Source organism: Festucalex cinctus, chromosome 5 (assembly GCF_051991245.1).
Source record: "Festucalex cinctus isolate MCC-2025b chromosome 5, RoL_Fcin_1.0, whole genome shotgun sequence".
In the NCBI taxonomy this organism is placed as follows: Eukaryota; Metazoa; Chordata; class Actinopteri; order Syngnathiformes; family Syngnathidae; genus Festucalex; species Festucalex cinctus.
Window position 1 is genome coordinate 30039465 of NC_135415.1, and position 20044 is coordinate 30059508.

General features: G+C 40.9%; 2 protein-coding genes across 11 annotated transcripts; one reads left to right on the forward strand and one right to left on the reverse strand.

Annotated features, from left to right (window-relative positions):
• Positions 1-595: 595 nt before the first annotated feature.
• On the reverse strand, positions 596-17747 carry asphd2 (aspartate beta-hydroxylase domain containing 2). 7 transcript variants are annotated; one of them, XM_077521998.1, is made up of 6 exons: positions 17560-17747; positions 9383-9548; positions 8596-8672; positions 5603-6786; positions 3898-4011; positions 596-3757 (listed from the first exon to the last, which is right to left on the reverse strand). In XM_077521998.1, exons 4-6 carry the CDS (start codon positions 6465-6467, stop codon positions 3627-3629), a joined length of 1110 nt encoding a protein of 369 aa, XP_077378124.1. In that variant the 5' UTR covers positions 6468-6786; positions 8596-8672; positions 9383-9548; positions 17560-17747; the 3' UTR covers positions 596-3626. The 7 variants fall into 7 exon arrangements, with proteins under 7 accessions (XP_077378124.1, XP_077378126.1, XP_077378125.1 ...); XM_077522000.1 differs by lacking the exon at positions 8596-8672; XM_077521999.1 differs by lacking the exons at positions 9383-9548; positions 17560-17747 and adding an exon at positions 8821-8943.
• Positions 9294-19569, forward strand: ggt5a (gamma-glutamyltransferase 5a). 4 transcript variants are annotated; one of them, XM_077521993.1, is made up of 13 exons: positions 9294-9532; positions 10108-10443; positions 11973-12100; positions 12204-12299; positions 13210-13411; positions 13674-13834; positions 14342-14488; positions 15905-16032; positions 16665-16849; positions 16926-17017; positions 18359-18465; positions 18569-18679; positions 18757-19569. In XM_077521993.1, the coding sequence occupies exons 2-13, from the start codon at positions 10157-10159 to the stop codon at positions 18901-18903; spliced, it is 1791 nt and encodes a 596-aa protein (XP_077378119.1). In that variant the 5' UTR covers positions 9294-9532; positions 10108-10156; the 3' UTR covers positions 18904-19569. The 4 variants fall into 4 exon arrangements, with proteins under 4 accessions (XP_077378119.1, XP_077378118.1, XP_077378121.1 ...); XM_077521994.1 differs by lacking the exon at positions 9294-9532 and adding an exon at positions 9550-9571; XM_077521992.1 differs by having other exon boundaries at positions 9294-10443.
• Positions 19570-20044: the final 475 nt, after the last annotated feature.

Here is a 20044-nt window from a genome sequence, read left to right on the forward strand (position 1 = left end):
AAATAATACAATGAGATGTGGTTATTATTTTAATTTAATTTCTTTTTTCTTATCATTTAATTTGACCTCAAAACGTATATGAACTTTGCAATTTCTAAAATTTCTTCACAATTCGGCCCTAAAATGTAGTAACAGAGTGTGCTAAAACTATCCATCCATCCATTTCTTAACTGCTTGCTCCTCGCAAGGGTCGCAGGGGGGTGCTGGAGCCTATCCCAGCTGGCTTCGGGCAGTAGGCAGGGTACACCCTGAACTGGTTGCCAGCCAATCGCAGGTGCTAAAACTAATACCCCAAAAAAGTTTTTTTTTGTTTTTTTTTTAATACTAATAATGTAAACCTCAACGGGATAATAATGGATTTAATAAGTTTTTGAACGTCCTTTGGCAGCAATAACCTCAATCAAGGGTTTCATATCATGAATGTTGCACCAATTACAAGTTTGCAAAAACACCGATAACTATAATTTTATGTATATAATTTCAAATAAATACGAAACAATTAATTGTTAGCAATGAGTCTGAATGTTCCTCACTTTAATTTCAAACCATCGTGTGACAGTCAATCAATCAAGGAATGCTAAAGTCACGACATAAACGTTGTTGACCATTTATTAAATATACAGATACACGGTTGAAAATCCACACAAGGAAGCAACATATTGTTTTTTTTTTTGTTTTTTTTAAACATAACGGCATTTAAAAAAACAAAACAAAACAAAAAACAACGTTGATGGTTCACGGATGGTTGATATTGCCACCAAACTGTTGTTGGCCAAAACTCACCACATCATTAGATATTAATTCCAAAAGTTGTTTGTAAGGACTTCTGAAGGCACTGTCACTGTCCTATGTTCACAACATGCATTACTAAGTCAGCCAGAAAGCTCAGACTTCGTCACTACGGCGTCACAAAATCTCACCTTAACATGTCAGTCCTTGAAATAGCTTCTCTTTGCAGTTCCTTTGCCCCGTGGATGGCAACAGCAAAGTAGGCACCGGTGTCCTGTAATTATCAATTCAGACAGCAGAGGCCGCTGTTGCCCCTACCAGCGAGTTCAGCTTGTGACCGTCTCAAATCGAAATGTAAACACAATGTTGTTGTTGTTCCACCATGAAGTCTAAAAGAACGAACGTGGATGTTTACGCTCGTCTTTGTGTTTGACGACCGTCATCCATAAATCAAAATGTAAAAACAGACAGCTCAATGTGAGTGCCATTGTTCTTAGACGTTGTAAACATCAGTGCTCCATTGCACACAACACGCAAAAGCTGCTTGAGATTACTTTTCATGTGCAAAAAATAAAAAATAAAAAATAAAAAATAGGCCCTTGTAAACAGCACACGCACTGGATGGTGTATGTAAATATGGATTTGGGTTATATAAACATATTAATGGATGTTTGCAGGTCATGCAAAACAAAACAAGTAAAATAGCCCAAGAACAGCATTGTAGCAACATCATATGTATTTCTAAAGGATCTATAATTTGCAACCAACATAGTGTTTGGACCGGTTAATTAATAACTCAAAACAACACGATAGTTATAAGCATTTAAGACCATTATTCCAAAACACATCCGACCATTTTGTCACGGTTTAACCTCGACTCCCATATATTTACAAGAATACAAATGTAATATCGAATACATCCAACTTAGCACAGTTTAGCAAATTTAACAAAACTGATTCTTCATTGTATCCGCACTGTTTGATTCGTACCGTCGAACAAAATAAATGTGCTTATTTAACCATGTTGTACAAGCAGGTGGGGAGTTTGAGCACAATAAGCGACCAAAGTTGCACGAGTCACGACCTCATTCATGTAATTATTAAACATAAATGGATGAGACCACTGGTCGAAATATCTACTTTCGACATCAGCGCGATCGGTTAAATATCAAACCTGATCATGTCCAATTATACAGTCGATCAGTTTTGCTCATCAAATTGACTGTTTGACAGTTTTCAAAAGAGCTCGTGTATAATATCATGTTTGTCAAAACAAGCAGACATTGTTTTTGCATGACCAATGATGAAGATTCTGAAGTATTTTGTGTGAACACAAAAACCACAACGGATTTGAAATAAAACAATCCAGATGTCGCCAAGAATTCAGTCTGCAGTTCATGGACAATTAGCAAGAGTTTCTTTCCTGGAAATGCTTTGCAACACTTTCAGAGTGGCCATCTCCACTTTCTGCCTTTAGTTTTGTCATCCGCAAGTCAAACACAAGTTCGATTCGGTTTTACAATCAGCCCATTTCATTCCAGAATATACAGTATGTAACAAATATATTTGACCAAAACTAAACTCACAATTTGGTCAAGTAAATTGCTCATATAATCAGTTTCTGTTACGGTTAATACAAAATACAAAAAAAAAAAATACAATTGTGATCTAAAGTTTCTTGCGTTACCAGTTACTACAACTCTAGTTTTTCTCTGATAGAGTGATTGGAACAGACAATTCTTTGTCACAAAAAAACAAAAACAAAACATCCATAAAGTTAGCTTCTTTTATGACTTTATTATTGGTTAACATTAAAAGTGACTAAATCTGCTGGGTCAAAAATATACAATACAATTTTTTTTTTCCTTTTTTTTTTTTTTAACAATATTGTGATCTTTTTTCAATATCGCCATATTCATATCGTGGTAATATTGTATCGTGATGTTTGTATATCGTTACATCCCTAACAATGACCCAACCACACATCAAAAGTGCTCATGGAACGGCGAAGTCCGGCTAGTATTAAGGTTTTCGAATGGTAAAGTAACAAGTCCAATGTAAGCAAGTCAACAAATTGAACTGAACTACACCAATTCTGTCAAGAGGCGCGGTCAAAAATTCAACTAGAAGCGTATGTACCCTTGTGCATGGCTGCCAAAGGTGCCAAATTGAATTGACAACCAAATATTACAATTGCTGTATGTACATTTTTGACAGCAGATTTGCTCGTGTTTTCTGTTCAAGCTAATAGTCATAAAAGAACAAAATTTCATGAATCTTTTTTTGTGACAAAGTATCCATTCCAATTACTCTATCAGAGAAAAAAATCCGCATCATAGAAATAACTGGAAGCTCAGGAGCGCCATGACGATATGTTTGTTAAAAGTGTTTGTAAACGTTTGATCGCAACTGTATTGTCATCCGTGTACAGTATTTTTAAATTCAATCATTTCTGCTTTCCAAAAGAAAGGTAAAAACTGGAGTCTTTATGGTCCCCTTGTTCTTTTGACAGACATTTTCCAACAGCCGCATGCCTTCAAAATCTTGAGTCGCATTCACAGTATGTTTGAGATCATGATTGTTTTCTTTCAAATCCTTTTGTAGTGGTCTATAAAGGCCAAAAATCCTAAAAAAACGACTGTCACTGCCCAAAATAGTTCCGGCACTCACTGTAAACATATTGAAATGTGCTGTTAAATGCGGTCGTGTTGAACACAAACATGGGGCCAAAATTTGTGCGGCTTCTCAGTTGAGCTCTGAGAAAAGAGAACGAAAACGAAGCACGCAGTGAATGTGAGAGCTGCTCTTGAAAGCGGAGGAACATTTTGTTCTCCGGCACGGACGCGCGCAACCTTACACTAACTCTTGCTTCGACATGATTGCTCACACACGTTCACCTATTTGCCTTCCTTGTCTTCTAAGCGGCCCGGAGTGAAAATGTAGTCTAAGGCTTGTCTCTCGGCGGCGGCCACGTTGGGCTGCCAGAGGTCCACCATGAAGACCACTCTCGGGCCGTCCTCTGGACCCCCTACAAACACAATCCAGAAAGTCGTCTCAAAACATTTGAGTTGCTTTTCATTTGTAGTCGATTCTAACATGATGTTTTGGTCAATCGGTCTTCAAAATAAATAAATAAAAAAAAAAAAAAAGATAAATCCTTCTTCTTACCCTCGTGGAAGGCCCTGTGGAGGAAAGAGTCATCAAAAAGCAGACAGCTGCCCTCAGACCAGCACTGGGGCTCTCCGCCAACGACAAGCTCACAGGAGGGGGGCACTCGGAGACCTGACACAAAAAAAAAAAATAATAATCAAATTACATGACTTTTAATTTCACCAATAATTTGACCGTATTGCCTTTTGTTGTCCTGCCTGCACAACTCAATTAAATTTGAGTTTGGGAGTGTTTATGTGAGCGATTTGGTATGCGAGTCGTCAAGACTCGAGATTCACAACTGAACACAACTGAAGAATCACTTCTTGTGCGACTGGTTAACGCGGACGTTTGAAGCGATATTGCGGATGGAATTTAAAAATGCACAGCAGACAGTAAGAGACGACAGTGTTCCATCGCTTTATCGTAATTCGTTTAATACGGCCTCACTTGATCGCAGGTTTTCATTTTGCAGTTTTCTTACGAGTTGGGCCAGTCAAAAAATTTTTTTTCTATTTTTTTTTTTAAAGGATAAATTTGGTTTATAAAACATTATAGCTCGTTGCCACTTATCATGTTGTGATCTCTAGCCAAGAAAACTGACATTGAAGTTTATTTCGAGCATGCAGTCATAAAAAACAAAAAAAACAAACAAACAAAAAAATACATATAAATATTCCAAGTGAAAACACGAACTGCTAGTCCAAAATGGAGTCAGGGATCTGCAACCTGCAGCTCTGGGGCCACATGTGGCTATTTAGTCCTTCTTCTGTGGCTCCCTGTGGATCTCTAAAAAAATTGCAGAATTTAATTTTTTTTACATATATATATTTTTTTAAGACAAACTATTATTTAATTAGCAATTGAATAAAAATGAATAATTAAATATTAAAAAAATGTCAAGAGTCCAAATTTTTAAGTTGTAAGAAAGAGACGAAAGGTAGATGAAAAAGTTTTTAAAATTAACAAAAATGTCCAAAAAGTGACCATAAAATGTCCATAAAGGAAAAGCAGAAAATTAGCATACAGATGTCCATGAAGTTGCTAAAAATGCTAGAGGGGTAAGAAAAAAAAAAAAAAAAAAAGGTTCAAAAAGTAACCATAAAATGTCCAAAAACAAAAGCAATCACAAAAAAGGACCATAAAATGTCCACACAACAGCCAAAAATGTCAGAAAATTGATATAAAAAATTGTAGAAAAATGTTTTTAAAAACTGCTGGAAAGTGGAAGAGGTAGAAAATTACCATATGTCCAGAAAATTGCCAAAAAAATGTCAGAAATTTGACGGAAAGGCAGAAAAGTCTAAAAACGATGAATGAAAAATGAAGTAGTGTATGAAGAAAAGAATCAAAACGGAAGATGAAAGGAAGAAGAAAACAAAGCTCTACGTATTGAATGCTGCATATTTTTCTATTCTGATGCAGCTCTAATTAGCTTTTGGGCCCTCAGTACATTAAACGAACACTAACACACCGTTTCATTCACCACAATGTTCAAATGTTTTGCAACCCCAAAACGCGAACTTCTACTTGACGGATTTCACCTTATTGCAGCCTTTTTTTTTTTTTTTAATTATGTATTTATTTAGAACAAACGACAATAACCTATAACCTCGTTGATAAACAAGGGAACACTGTACTATGAACTTCCTACATATCCCTCCTGAAAAACAATTTGCACCCGCGACTGAATGCGTTTTCGCGCCGCCGTTCGCCCTCTTACCCAGGTGGCAGCGCAGCCGCACGTTTGTTGGCCCATAATGTTCGGTGATCAGCGCTCCCGGCGACAGCACCGAGAAGCACGCGTTTCCAAACACGTTGTTGGCGATGAAAGTACGCAGCTGGCCCAGCACCCTCCAAGCCCGGGGGCACCTCCTGACGTTCAGCACCAGAGGGGCTCCTTGGTTGACCAGGTAGTAGGTCCACCACTGGCCGCGAGGAGTCTTGTTGGCCTTCCATCCCGGCGGCAGCGGGGAGCCGCTGCGGGCCGGGGGTTGATTGTAGATGCTCTCAAACTCGGCCAGGAGGGCGGGGAAACTCTGCTCCAGGAGCTCCACGTCGTGTCTTTGGACTTCCCTGGAGAAGAAAGGAGCTGACGGTAGGTCAGGGAGGAAGAAGACCTCGGGCCGCTGGATGGTCGGCCGGCTGTTCAGGTATCGGCCTTGGTCTCGGACTCCTTTGTGCACCCTGCCCATACCGGACCAGGTGTAGCGTCTGGCGTATTCCTGCAGGCTGTGATAGAGTCTCTGGTTCAGACTTTCGCCGGCGCTGGTGCAGCGGAAACACTCGGACGACTGGCAGAAAGCGAAGCCGTTCTGCTCCTCTAACAGGGACCCCGGTTTGCCTTTGCCCCTGTTCGGACAGTCCGAGCCGATGAAGCCCCCCACCACCCCTCCGATCCTGCCGGAACCGCTCAAATAGCGTCCCCGCAACGGACTCGGGCCGTGATCGCGGCCCACCCTGTAGCAGTACCACAAGAAGAGCAGCAGGACACACGCCGCCGTGGCGCAAGCGCAGACCTCGCACTCTCGCACGGACTGCATCCCTCCGGCCACCATCTCCCTCACGCTCTCGAGCGACCACTCCATCTGGGCTCTGCTTCGCAATCTCACAGGAAAAAGGGAGGAGATGCCGCTAACGCTTAACACGTCTTGCTGTGGTTCGGGAACGGGGGCGGCATCAAGCCACGCGGACGGTCTTGGATCAAGCAGCTCTTCCTGCCCCTGACTTGAAAGTAATCAGTCTGCTGATCGAATTTGACACCCTTGCTCTCCAACCTTAACATTTCAGCTCTTGGCAAAAAGGGATGGTCGCTCTGTGCATGCTTTTGGGCTTGTTGTGTTTGCGCTTCTCCTGCTCCTCTCACACAAATGAAGACAGATGCTACGCCTCGGGTTTATCCACTCTCTGGAAAAACAAGAACAGACAGAAAGAGGGATGAGGAGGAAGCTGTCAGTGACATCAGGGGAATGCCATCCATCCATCCATCCATCCATCCATCCATCCATCCATCCATCCATAGTAATTGGTGGACTTGTGAAGTGTGGTCTTTCCGAGACACCATACGCGCTTCAAACTTGGGTTGTTGCATTCTATTAGTTCACCACTAGATGACACTAAATTCTACACACTGCCACTTTAATGTTTTCAAGCATTTCAAGATGTTTGAGCTCTGAAAAAGGAAAGGAATCTATAGTGACATGATTGTTGTTTCCAGACTGGCTTTTTTTTTTTTTTTTTTTTAACCTCAAGGACCACCCTAGTTCTTGCGCAATACCCCGGGAATGCTGAAGGGAAACAAAACAAGTCAAATCAACCACAAGCCAGGATCTTCAAGCCACATCACTACTTTTTCCATTGTTTGCTTCTTTTGTAATTTTGTGCCCTCAATTTTTGTTTTTGTCCAAGCCCTCCTACGCTCCACAACCACAGTGTGTATTCTTTCAAACAGGACACCACACTGTGTCACAAAACTAACATAATCTTAATACAGGATCCATTCCAATGGCCTACCTACACAATCATCTAGCACAGGGTTCACCAATTGCGGTCCTCGAGGTCCGGAGTCCTGCAGGTTTGAGATGTTTCCGCCCACTAGCACACCTGATTCATATAAACAGCTCACCGATAATGATCCTGATCTTTATCGTATCAGGTGTGTTGGTTGGCATAAACATCTAAAACCTGCATGACTCCGGACCTCGAGGACCATAATTGGTGAACCCCGAGCCCGAGCAGAACACCATCGAATGTGGCAGGACTTCACATTATGGATGTGCGCCCGTCACACTTTCCATCCCGCGACCCAGAATTAGGGTACAGTATTGAAACGAACAATGTGTCATTTTCACTCAGAAGAAGCAAACTGAACACAATAAAGTATGAATAAATCCATTCGTTTTCTATTCTGCATTTCCTCATTCGAGTTGAGTGAAGCAGAAGTGCTCACCACTAAGTCGCTATGCTACCTGTTAGTAAGTAAATAACAGAATTGGAAAGACTTCCCTTACTGTACACCCATCTAATATTCACACATTGTGGACTGTATTCACTGTACAAAAAGGCATGAGTCAGTTACACATTGATGCATTTAACCCAAATATCTGCCAGGGTATTTTTCTCCCTTGGTACATACGCATGCACACATACCAAACAATAACATTATATAAGCAATGTAAAAATGCCCACACACATAATTGAGATTCAGTAGGAGACGCACAAAGAGATCCTCTTGGTGAGCAAAGCGGTGGGATGAAGCCTGTTGTCATTTCTGTTTGAAATAACAAAATAATATACATGGTTGTGGTTACATAACGATAATAAAAAACAACAGCCAAACCCTGAGGGGCGCATCGCGTCAACTGCGATCAGAGCTCCACGCGATGCCTCACCAAAAATGGTCGGGTGATCCTTCTGTGATAATTCCCCCCCCCACCCCCCAGCATCCTGTCTGACAGCTTCAAGACGCCCCCGCAACCCGCCCTCACGCACCCACCCAACTGCGTTTGGGGAAGACGGGCTGGTAGCGTCAAATCACAGCCTGCAACACGCACATATGTCAGCGTGCGACTACAAATACATATAAAGGATCGCCACACATACCGCCCATAAGCCGCAACATTCACTCCAAAACACTCGAGTTGACGTCAGTCTTTTCTTTGTTACCCCCCCCAACAGAATGTTTTCTGTTCGACACGTTGAATCGTGCATCCATACCTGCTCAACATTCATAACGTGAGCGTCAGGGGAGCAGTGGAGAAGGCACACAGGTGTTCCCTCCTGGCCAAGCTGCACTGCAGTGCAACGGAGACGGAGATCACTCAACATAAAATCACATTTCTTCGAAACGCACGATGGCAATCCAAGCAGGCAAGCACAACACTTATGTTTGACTAATAATAATAATTAAAAAAATAATAACAAAAATAACACCCCCCCTACCGACAATTTGGCATTCTTGTCTTTGAGTCTGTAGTGGCGACCAACCGCTGACAGGCTAATTTTGTCATAAATACTAAAGATCCACCCGGAAAGACATCAACTGTAAAGACAATGTCGGATAAATGTGCGCAACTACATCCGGTTACACGTTTCAAAATAAACGACACCAATAACTTGGGAAGTAACGGAGAGCAAAAAGTTATGTTTAGGGAGCTGTTCCAGGCATCTGTACTTCACTTCAGTATTTACCTTTCTGATGATTATTGTACCCGACATTTGAAAATGTACATATTTGTACTTTCCATTCCTTATTTAATCAAAGTATTATTACTGAAGAATATTTACGTCTACTTAAGTAGTGGGTGAAAATATTTTGCCATCTTATCACCCAATCGTTTAATGTACTTTTAGTTTGAAAGTGAAGCTTTGCCATTTCCGGACACCGTTTGTTTCAATCATTTCATAGACTCCCTCCTCCGTATGACTCATCCTTGTCCATCATTTGAAAACAGCTGTAAAGTTCACCACCCGTGATGTATGAGATTATTGGAAGAAGACAGACCCCATTTTGATGTTCTTGTCTTACTGCAGTTCACCACACCAGTAGACGCCGAACAATTACGTGGTCCTGCAAATGTCTGCTTCACAAGGCCACAGTGGCGACAGTTAGTTTCAGTTGTTCCTCTTGGTTAGCCCCTCTGCCACTGAGTAGGTTTGTACTTTTGAATCTGTGCATCAAAAAAGAAAAAAGGTTCGTCAGAGGCCAGTGAGTCAATCAAGATGTTTATTGTTACATAATTATGCGTGTACTTTGGAATGTAAGCAAAACAAAATTAGCCTGCTGCTGGATCATTTTAGATAATGCGTTTTGAGTTGATATATATGGCTGTAATTATTTAGAGGTAGCCTAATTATATCTTAAGTACCACAAACATTTACTTTTGAAGCCACTTGAGGGTTTCGCTTCAGGCACACCGCTGTAATGATTATGTGAGCATCTTAAAAGCTGTCATGGCTCCTACCCTGAAGGACCTTGTATTGATGTTCCACCCCAATTTGAGTGTAAAGGTCATTCCTGAATTGGAGGACAATTTCGGCACCGACATCTTTTTAAAATGGGCCATATTTCCAATACATTTTGTTAAGTTTTCAAGCAGTATTAAACCATTATATAATTAGGTTTCTGAGCTCTGAGATAACTTTCAACTTTTTGGGAGGAATTCAACAGACTTTAATGAGCTTGACTAAACGCGTTTTACAACTTTTGCTCCTCCTCTCGCACTGCAGGCAGAGGTGGAGCCTATACTGTCCAGTTCAGCCCACTTTCTGAAGACTTATGGACCACCACACTCATACAAACTCACAGAGAAACACACATAAGTTCACACTTTTCACATATTGCATGTACAACGAGATACATCACGTTTTGATGACTGCTGAGAGGAGAGGTCACCTGGTCAGGTCAAAGGGGCGAATATATGCATGCTGTGCACTGATGCTGCTCTTCTGTGTCATTATCCTGTTTGTGTGGATCCGTCATGTCGGGAGGCGCAAGTGCCCGCAAGATTCCTTCTCTCACGCTGCCGTGGCTGCAGACACCGGGACGTGTTCGCAAATTGGACGGTAAGAGGAATTTCGGTTGACTTTCATAAGGGATCTGAGTGGCCAAGAAGCCGACACATAGGAAGAGCTACGTGGGGTAATAGCAGGTAGACAAAGTAGGTGCAATAGTTGTTCAGAAATACCGGTAAGTGAACTTTTATGAGCAAATCATCATACTAACAAATTCAAAGGCTCCCAGTGATGAACTCTTTTACTGCCACACGTTATCATAAAACAACCCCCACAGTGGCAGCCGATTTCAAGCATTTTAACTCATCTTTCAAGGCAAACAGAATATTGTGTGCTCTGCTTTTACTACATATACACTTGTGGGTACCAAATGAAAGGTCGCATTCCATTTTTTCATTAGAAACTACCTTATTCCGTTCTTTAGTAATCATCATTTGAAAAGGTAATTTGAGTGACATTGAGCGAAAATTGAAAAATAAGGAGAAAACAAGTTTTTCCACTTTTTTTTTTCCACAACACTGACTTTGATGCTAATATTTTTTGTTTAGTGACGCTCTGTGAATTAGGTTGAACGTGACAAAGGCTTTGATCATTCACGTCATCCTTGAAAACTATTTCAGCAGATTTCATCAGATTCCGTCCGGCAGCCCATTGAAAAGAGATACAATGCTGCCATCTGCTGGCCATAGTTAGTGGGTGTTTTTGATTCCACAACTCCATTGACCAGCAGCGCTGCATATAGATGATGCACTTCCCATTGATAAAAACAAAACAAAAACAAAAACGTAGTTGACGTCATTTAACGTTTATGGCGGCATAAGTCGTGATTTAACTAATCGTTGTTAATCGTTTTCGGCAGTCAAAGAGTTGTCATTGTATTTTAAGTTAAACAAGATATCCAACAGACTGGGTGAAGAGCCCGTTTTCTGATGAGGTTTGAATCAAATGCGAAGTAATACAAAATATTAATCTAATGTTAAGCAAGTACTCTGATTGGCTAACTAAATATATACACATAAATGCTACTATATTACACCTAAGATCAACATCCAGTGCTAATGGGTAAATAAATAAATACATGAATCGAACATTGAATTATTATTATTATTGAATTATTATTAATTGCACATCTTTGAAAACATGGATTTTTATTTTTGACAATTACAGCTTGATGGTACCTTATTAAAAATTAGTAGCTGTGTTAATTGGGTGGTTCAACAAGCTGGTGACCCACATTTCGGAAATGATTGCTCTGCTAATTTGTTGTCATTTTTTTTTTTTTTCAGCTCTCTTACAACCAACGACATTTAGTAGGCTGTCTCTTGTCTCCCATTTATGTAATTGTGTGTCTGTGTACAAACAAACAAACAAACAAACAAAAACAAACAGCGATTTAGAACATGTTGAAAATCAATTGAAGCATTTGAATGGCTGTAAAAGGAAGGGGGTCAAAACAGGGACAGATTCTAGAATTGGGCTCTTAATTTTTGACTTTAACAGTGCAACAGTGTTAAATCTAACAAATATGATTTGAAAACTGAAACTAGTAATACCGGTGCATTCTGGTCGTTGTCTTTCAGGGACATGCTTCAAAAAGGGGGTTCGGCGGTAGATGGCGCCATTGCTGCGCTGCTCTGCACTTCTCTCCTGAACCCTCAGAGTTTGGGCCTTGGGGGCGGATCCATATTCACAGTGATGGACAGCACCGGTGCCAAGTCACATTTACTCACTCACTCACTTGTCCAAGTTCTAATGGGCCAAACTCAGATCGGAGAGAGCTGAAAAACAACTCTCGTCTCCTCTTTTCCAAGGCAAAGTCCAAATCATCAATTCCAGAGAGCGTGTCCCTGAGAAGTTTCATGCTGACACACTGAAGGCATGTCCCGATCCTCACGCGTTTGTGTCAGGTACGCCACTTTTGTCTTTTGACCACGTGCGCCAGTGGTAGACACACTCACTGCTTCATATTCCACATTCTTCGCTTTCCTTCTACGTTATCACACAGGAACCACTTTTCAATTCTTTCAATTCTTCTTAACGCAATGATTTCCATCCCTTTCAGAAAAGCTGTCTCTAATTCCCATAAAACACGGGTGAGAAAACTGACTTGACTGCAGGCCACGTTCCATTCTGTTCGACCGCTGCAGTATTTACATGATCAAATGCCATGAAATAATTTGTTGAAATAATTTGGACATTTTTCAGAAGTTAGTTAATATATTTAAAAATATAAAAATTTATAATAAAATAATGATTAAGTAATATATTTTAAACAAAATAAATATTAGTAAAATACTATAACATATTTATGTTACATGTAATTAAAGCAAACAATAGGATAAGTGCAGGAGGCAAAGCAGGAGAAAGTTTCATATTATATATATATATATATATATATATATATATATATATATATATATATATATATGTGTGTGTGTGTGTATTAGTATAGTATAAGTAGATACTGTATACTAAAAAAAATATAAATATACATTTCGCTCAAAACCCCCCAAATTAGGATTAAGAATACTACATGAAAAAGTCCAGACTAAAATAAATATAAATAAATAAATAAATAAATATGAAAGAACCAAAACCACACACCACTACAGGCCACAGAAACAATGAACCGACACAGACGGACAGAAAACAGGGAACTAATGTTGCATTCGAGGAAAGTCGAAAGTCAGTGTTGGAGCCAATATTTGTTGAATATCGTTTGGCCTTTTGAAATGTGAATCATGCCACCTAGTGGCCAGGTGTGTTTAAAACAGCACCCTTTATAGCAGGCTGATAATTGTACACGTTGCATTTCAGTCGCTCCTCAGCCAGCCTACGTCTGGATTGGAATCCCAGGAGAGCTCCGTGGTTATGAAGAGGCGCACAGGCGTTATGGCAAGTTGCCGTGGGCAACCCTCTTCCAGCCAAGCATTCAGCTGGCCAGACAGGGGTTTCCTATTCCACAAATCCTCCGTCATTACCTGCCTATCATCGACACCAACGAGTCGCAGCCACTGCGGTAGGACGCACGCCCAACACACAGAAGCAATTGCAACACATTTCTGACAATAGGATGTGATCAAGTACAATATCTGCGATCAATTTTGTCCTTACATTGATGTAACGTTACAATCAGTTACTTGTTTGGTTTGAACGACAATACACGTTAGCCTTGATCTATAATATCATATGAGGTTGTGCAGCTAAGTGTACTGTAGGCTACATCCTTTATACATTGTCCGCGTGATGAATACTGTTCTTGTACTGTATTTATGCCCTAGTGAGCTGTTCTCAGATAAAAATGGAAACCTGCTGCAAACAGGAGATATTGTGAAATTGAAAACACTAGCCGACACATTGGAGACAATTGCACTATTTGGAGCGGATGCCTTCTACACTGGAAAAATCGCGGAAGATTTAATCCGAGACATACAGGAGGCAGGTATTGTCAGATGTCATCAATCATCAGCTGTTTTCCAATCTTTTATTATGTCTGACTGACACGATGATGTTGTTATAAATCAGCAAACACTGTATAATTGAAGACTTCAAATGCAAAAGCAGACAAGCGATCACAGCATCTTTCAATCAGCAAGTAAATCAGAAAGTCCTCTCGTCCATATCTATTCATTTTCCCGCCAGTGACTCCTCCAAGTTTTTTTTAAAATGCTTTAATAAATTTAAATTAATCTCCAGAGTTAATGTTTTAATTTTGACAACCCTAAACTTTACCCAGGAACTACAAATAAAAAAACTAATTTGGCTCATTTCACAAAAAATGGAGACGTCTGCTTTTGCGTTTGAAGTCTTCGTTTGCCTTTAAAGCAGTACGGTATCGCGATCTTTGCCAAATGGGAAGGTGAGCTGCCTCTGATCTGTTGCGAGTCGAGATTAAATTGTTCAATTTTGCTCAGCGGAACCATTTGTTTGTTCCCATGTTTTTGCCCAGGAGGCTCACTGACATTGCAGGACTTGGCATCCTACAGAGCAACAGTGAGCGATGCATGGACGATTCCTCTGGGAGAATATCAGATGTTTACTGCTCCACCCCCGGCAGGTGGAAACATTCTTAGCCTCGTCCTCAACATCATGAAAGGTTGTTTCGACACACAGACCACGGGGGATTCCAGATAGCAGGTTTAGCAAACACTTGACCCTGTTGATGACCCTCAGATGAGGGAAAGCTGAAACGATCCATTTCAAAGAGCTGGGTAGAGAAATTCCGATTCAGTCACTCACTTTTGTCCTGATTGTTGTCATGTTTCGGTTTTGGGGCGGTTTAGTTTTGGGTGTTTATGTTGTCTGTTGTCCGGTTTTGTCTCCCCTAGTCTGGTCATAGTTAACCTCGTCCACCTGTGTGTGTGTGTGTCTCCCCTTCCCGTATGTGTTGCTAATTAGTGCCCTTTGCCTGCTGTGTTTCCCAGGTGTGTCTTGTTAGTAGGTGTGCACCGATCGATCGGCCAGCCGATTTATCGGGGCCGATTGCCTTAATTGTGGAAGATCGGCGATCGGCCGATCCCTTACAAATAAACCGATCTTTTCCACCAATCTTATCTCCCTCCTCAGAGGTCTGAAAAAGTCTCTTCTGCTGAGATGACTAAAAGGATTTGTATTTTTATTTGAGAGAACTACTTCATGTGCAGTTAAAACAACCCATTTGTATTATTTCGCCAATATTGCTCATTGTTTTCCAATAAAACAAGACTGGAACACTGAAAATATAAGCTGTTTGTCACGGGAAAAAATCGGTATCGGCAAAAATCGGGCTCGGCAGGTCAGACTTTTTAAAAGATCGGGGATCGGCTGGAAAATTGTGATCGGTGCACCCCTACTTGTTAGTGCTGTAATTAGTCAGTGGTGTTTGTTCAAGTGTCGTGGTAGCATTGTCTTGTTTTGTCCAGTTGAGGTGTGCTAGCGTCTACGTCTTGTCAAGTTTCTCTACGTCTGCTCTAGTGTCTCACCTCCAAGCCACGTGTCTATCTGGTCCTGCCATGTTTGTCATGCCCAGTCTGTCCTCGTCATGTCCAGTCTTCTCACATTCCATCCAGTCCTTTACTTAGTTACTGAAAAGAAAAGTTCCTTATATTGGCCATCATGTTTGTCTACCTGCCGTGTTTCTCCGCCTTTGGGTCCATCCACACAACTTCATCCATGACAATTGTAGCCTCTATTATTTTCGATCACCTCATTGTGTGGCTCATCAACTTGATTCAACAGTTTCAAGGGTGAATCGGGGATCTATTGATGATGTCTTTTGGTTGTGACCATGCGCGAGCTTGAACTCAAAGTGAGCATACTCAGACTTCGTTGAACTAATTCAGATCAACAGTTTTCTTGTTCAGGAGAAGTCAACTCTGAACACAGGTTTGATGAGGAACGTGTTGAACCTGCTTGCCGGAATAACCCCCACATCTGCACTTTACTTTGAAATCGCATACTGACTCAGCTACACTGCGCAACATATGCATGCCAGTTTTGATTATTTATGTATGTATGTTTTTTTATTCAATAGGATATGACCTGACTCCAGCATCCCTGAGGGGTGAACAAAAAACATTGTTTTATCACCGCTATGTTGAAGCTCTCAAGTTTGCTAATGGATTAAAGAAACATAACCGCGACCTTGATTTCAGTTCAGAAGTAAGTTCATACTTCAGGGTGTCCGTTTTGCCACTTCCTGTCAATTGAAAATGACATCACAGTTTCTCATGTATTGACCAATCACGGCTCAGCTTCAGAAAACCAGTGCGCTGTGGTTGGTTATTTCCAACTACACAAAATAAAACAAACATACAAAAAAAAAACCCAAAAAAAACTGCATGTATGAATGCACAACTGTTTTTTTCATTGGTTGTAGGCTGCTATAACATTGAGAAAGTCTCCATTATAATACAAGAGATGGCCAAGAAATGACTATTGACAGACACAAAGCCAACAGGAAAATAAAGTCAAGCACGCATGAATTTAAAAAACTATCAAAATACGATAAATCCTTCATTTTACTTCTTTGGGATCAAGAGTGGTTGTACATAGCCAATGCAGTATGATGACACAAAATACAGCAGCAGAGCAAGGGAATCCAAACGCTTATTGATCCAAAGCTCACGTGGCTGAGTGAAAATGGGAAGACTTTTATCAAAAGCCACAGCTAATAAAATCTCCAGTTGATGAGGTCAGGCCTCACAAAGGTCGCCAAACTGTAGAGTACGAAATAGGGCAGACAAAAGAACACGGAGCTTCAAATTTCAAGTGACCCATTCTCGTTCTTACAGCCGACAAAGAAACTCACAGAGGACAGCTTCGCCGATCACATCCGCAGTTTAATCGACGACGAAATGTCCCACGAGCCGCAGTATTACAACGCGACGCCATACGTGGACAACTTGGGCACCACGCACGTGTCGGTGCTGGCCCAGGACGGATCTGCTGTATCTGTGACCAGCAGCATCAACCACGTGTCAGCATTGCCGAGGAAATGTCACGCGTTGCGTCTCCGCTATCGTGAAATGTTACTTGGTTCGTTTTCTTCACAGATTTGGCTCCAGGGTTTTTTCTGCAAACACCGGAGTCCTCCTCAACAGTCATCTGTGTGACTTCTGTGGACAAGTTGACAAATTCTTTGCAGGTAGGCCCAAGTGGATGTCAGTATTGAGGAAATCAGTGGTGTCCAAACTACGGCCCTGCCATCCATTTTTTTAGTGGCGCGCAGCATATCTTTTCTTTTTTTTTTTTGGCGCGCAGCATATTTAAAAAAAAAAATACAATAAAAAATACTTTTGACAGGGATTCAACCCTAATGGTGTTGAAATGTGTGTACCTTTGTCGTTGCTCCATTGTGGGGCCCATACATGTGTTTTTACAGGTTTAACTACCGTTGTGGGGACCGACTTGAAATTGTGGTGACAAGTTCAGACCTCTTTTTGGTTTTAGAGTTTAGGTTTGAACTGGGTTGTAGAAATGACACGAACTGGACAAGAAGTCGAGCATCTCGCATCAAGGTAAAACGGGTATATTTCCAAAATAGAACAGTTTACGAACTAGTTTTTTGGGGGGAGGGAAGCTAGCTAACTACATAGCACGACATGAGTCGGACATTTAAGACAAAAATGAGCTCATAATAAATTAAACGTGACAAAATAACACTATTTAAACACAAAACGTACTTACCCATGGTAGAAGAGCCATTGTAGACGTCCCAGAAATAACGTCCAAAAAGTATATCGATGTGATAACAGCCAAGTGTTGTTATCGCGTGAACTCAACTCTCCAGCGTGAACGCCTGTAATCTTGTGGTCTGGCAGGTGCAGATTTCCGGACACGCAAAGCACCCGGCGCGGCCGCCATACGGAAAACGCACCGCTTCCGTTCAGCAGTCGGTGTGAAGTAAAAAAACAAACAAAAAACTCTTTACATGCGTCAAGAGTCCGTCATAAACGGAGAGAATCCGGTCACTTTTCAAAATAAAATGTTTTAAGAACCAAAAAAAAAAAAAAAAAAAAAAAATTACCACCATCTGCCATTTTGGTTGTTTACTTTTGCCTCGAACGCTTTCAGATCGGAACTGGGAAAAACAAGTCTGATATTTCCGACTTTCGATCATCCTCGAATGCAGCATCAGTCCGCCTTATGGCAAGGTTACATTCGAGATACTTTTTGCCACTTCAGCCCTAAAGTTTTTCTTTTTCTTTTGTTTTTTTCCAATGGCTAGATATTCAGGTATTCCTACAGCCTAAAGAAGATGTTTACAATTGCTGTGGTTCCGAGTGAAAACATTCCATTTTCATCCTCTGACATCTCTTTATTTTTTGCTGTTTGACAGAGGATATAAATATCTCTCTGCACAGATATCGTTAAACAGCTGTGATCCCAAAGGTTCAAAAGACGCCCACGTGATTACATTTGCAACCATGTTTCCGTTTCACATTTGTGTGAATAGTGAGTGTCAAGGCTTTTGTTGTGTTTGCAGGGGAGCAGCCTCCTTCATCCATGGCTCCTACTGTGCTCAAGTCCAAGTCAAAGGTGCTGGTTATTGGATCAACTGGTAGCAGTATGATCACCACCGGAATGGCCTCGGTGCGTGTCCATGCTAAGTGCAATTACAGAACTGCTACCAAGAGGGCGCTCTCGATTTCACGTGTTACCATCTGGCAGACGCATAATTCTGTTCCCCTTCCAGACGATCATAAACAACCTTTGGTTTGAAAAGAGCCTGAAGGAGGCGATCGCCACTCCAGTTGTTTTTGTTGACTCTGAAAACGCGATGCAGTTTGAATCCAACTTTGATAAGGTAATGAACTGACTGAATGCTTTTCGGGACAATCCCACGCCGCGTGGCGTCTAAAACTGGTTTGCGTTGTCCTTCAGGATGTCATCGAGGATCTGAAAGCTCGGGGACAAAAACACAAGAATGCCAAGAAGTTTTTCATTGTGGTCAACGCCGTGGAGAAAGAGAATGGATGTATCAGTGCAGTGTCTGATTCAAGGAAAATGGGTGAAGCAGCTGGTTACTGATGCTGTGCGTCCGTCTACATGCGGAAGCAAGATTTCTTAAACCTAACATAAACCTAAAAATATATAAGCATGATACTTTAAGAGAGAGAGGGAAAAAAAAAAGAAAAAAGATTGAAGCACCTTTTCGCTTGCTGGTAACGTCAGTACAGCAGCGCTAACGACGTTAGCTTCGGTTTGGTTTATTTTTTTTAGCTGTTCACAAATCAATCACAACAACAAAAACAGTCTTAATGATAATATGAACACATTAACAATCTAAATTGACAATATTTGTCACATCGGAGACAATTATTTTGTGAATTCATCATTTAGTCAATCTGTTTTATTTATTCAATATATTTTGTGGTTATATTCTTAGGTTTATTTATGTTTTTACAATTTCAGTCCATACATTTGGTTTAAATGACCTCTTTAATATTTTTTTTCCAATGTTTATCGTCAAATGGATCATTTCCAGCCAGTCCTGTAGCGGGACGTGTTGGTTAGGCGACCCCGATACGATTTTGCAGCATCTTACACCGACACCGATACTCAGGGCTCAGATAATGACCAATCACGGTTCAGCTTTCCAATGTCACATGACCAAACTCAGGAAACAGGTCAACCTGTGCATGAAATGTCTGATGTCATACTCTTACTATACTATTAAAATGATACAACAGAGAATATTCTTGCTATCACTTTTTTTTTTTTTTTTTGCTTCAGTAAAATGTAACCGGTATTTCATGGTATAGTAACAGCAGGTTACCTGATTTAAAACCATTTCCTGAATTTGATGTAACTTCACAGGTGCATGAAAGTTGGTGTGGTTCTGAAATGAGCACCAGACGTTTGTTGTTGTTGCTTGATGCTCATTTTTTATTTTATTTTTTCCCCCCTGACTCACTGGCTAAAGTGGGCCAACTTAAAGGGCTCTATTTTGCCCAGCGCAAGTCTAGCAAAAAGAGCGGCGTAATTGTGCACATGGGTGGATTTTTTTATTTTTTTTATTTGTATTTTCGCAGACAAGCTCATTTCGAAACGTGTGCTCGGGCTGTTGTGTGCGTGAAGAAAACAGTCAACTAGCTTCCCGGCCAATGGAAGCGTCTCCTCTCATGAATTCAGCGTTTGACATTGCGGAAGCAGAACGCGACTCACTGGA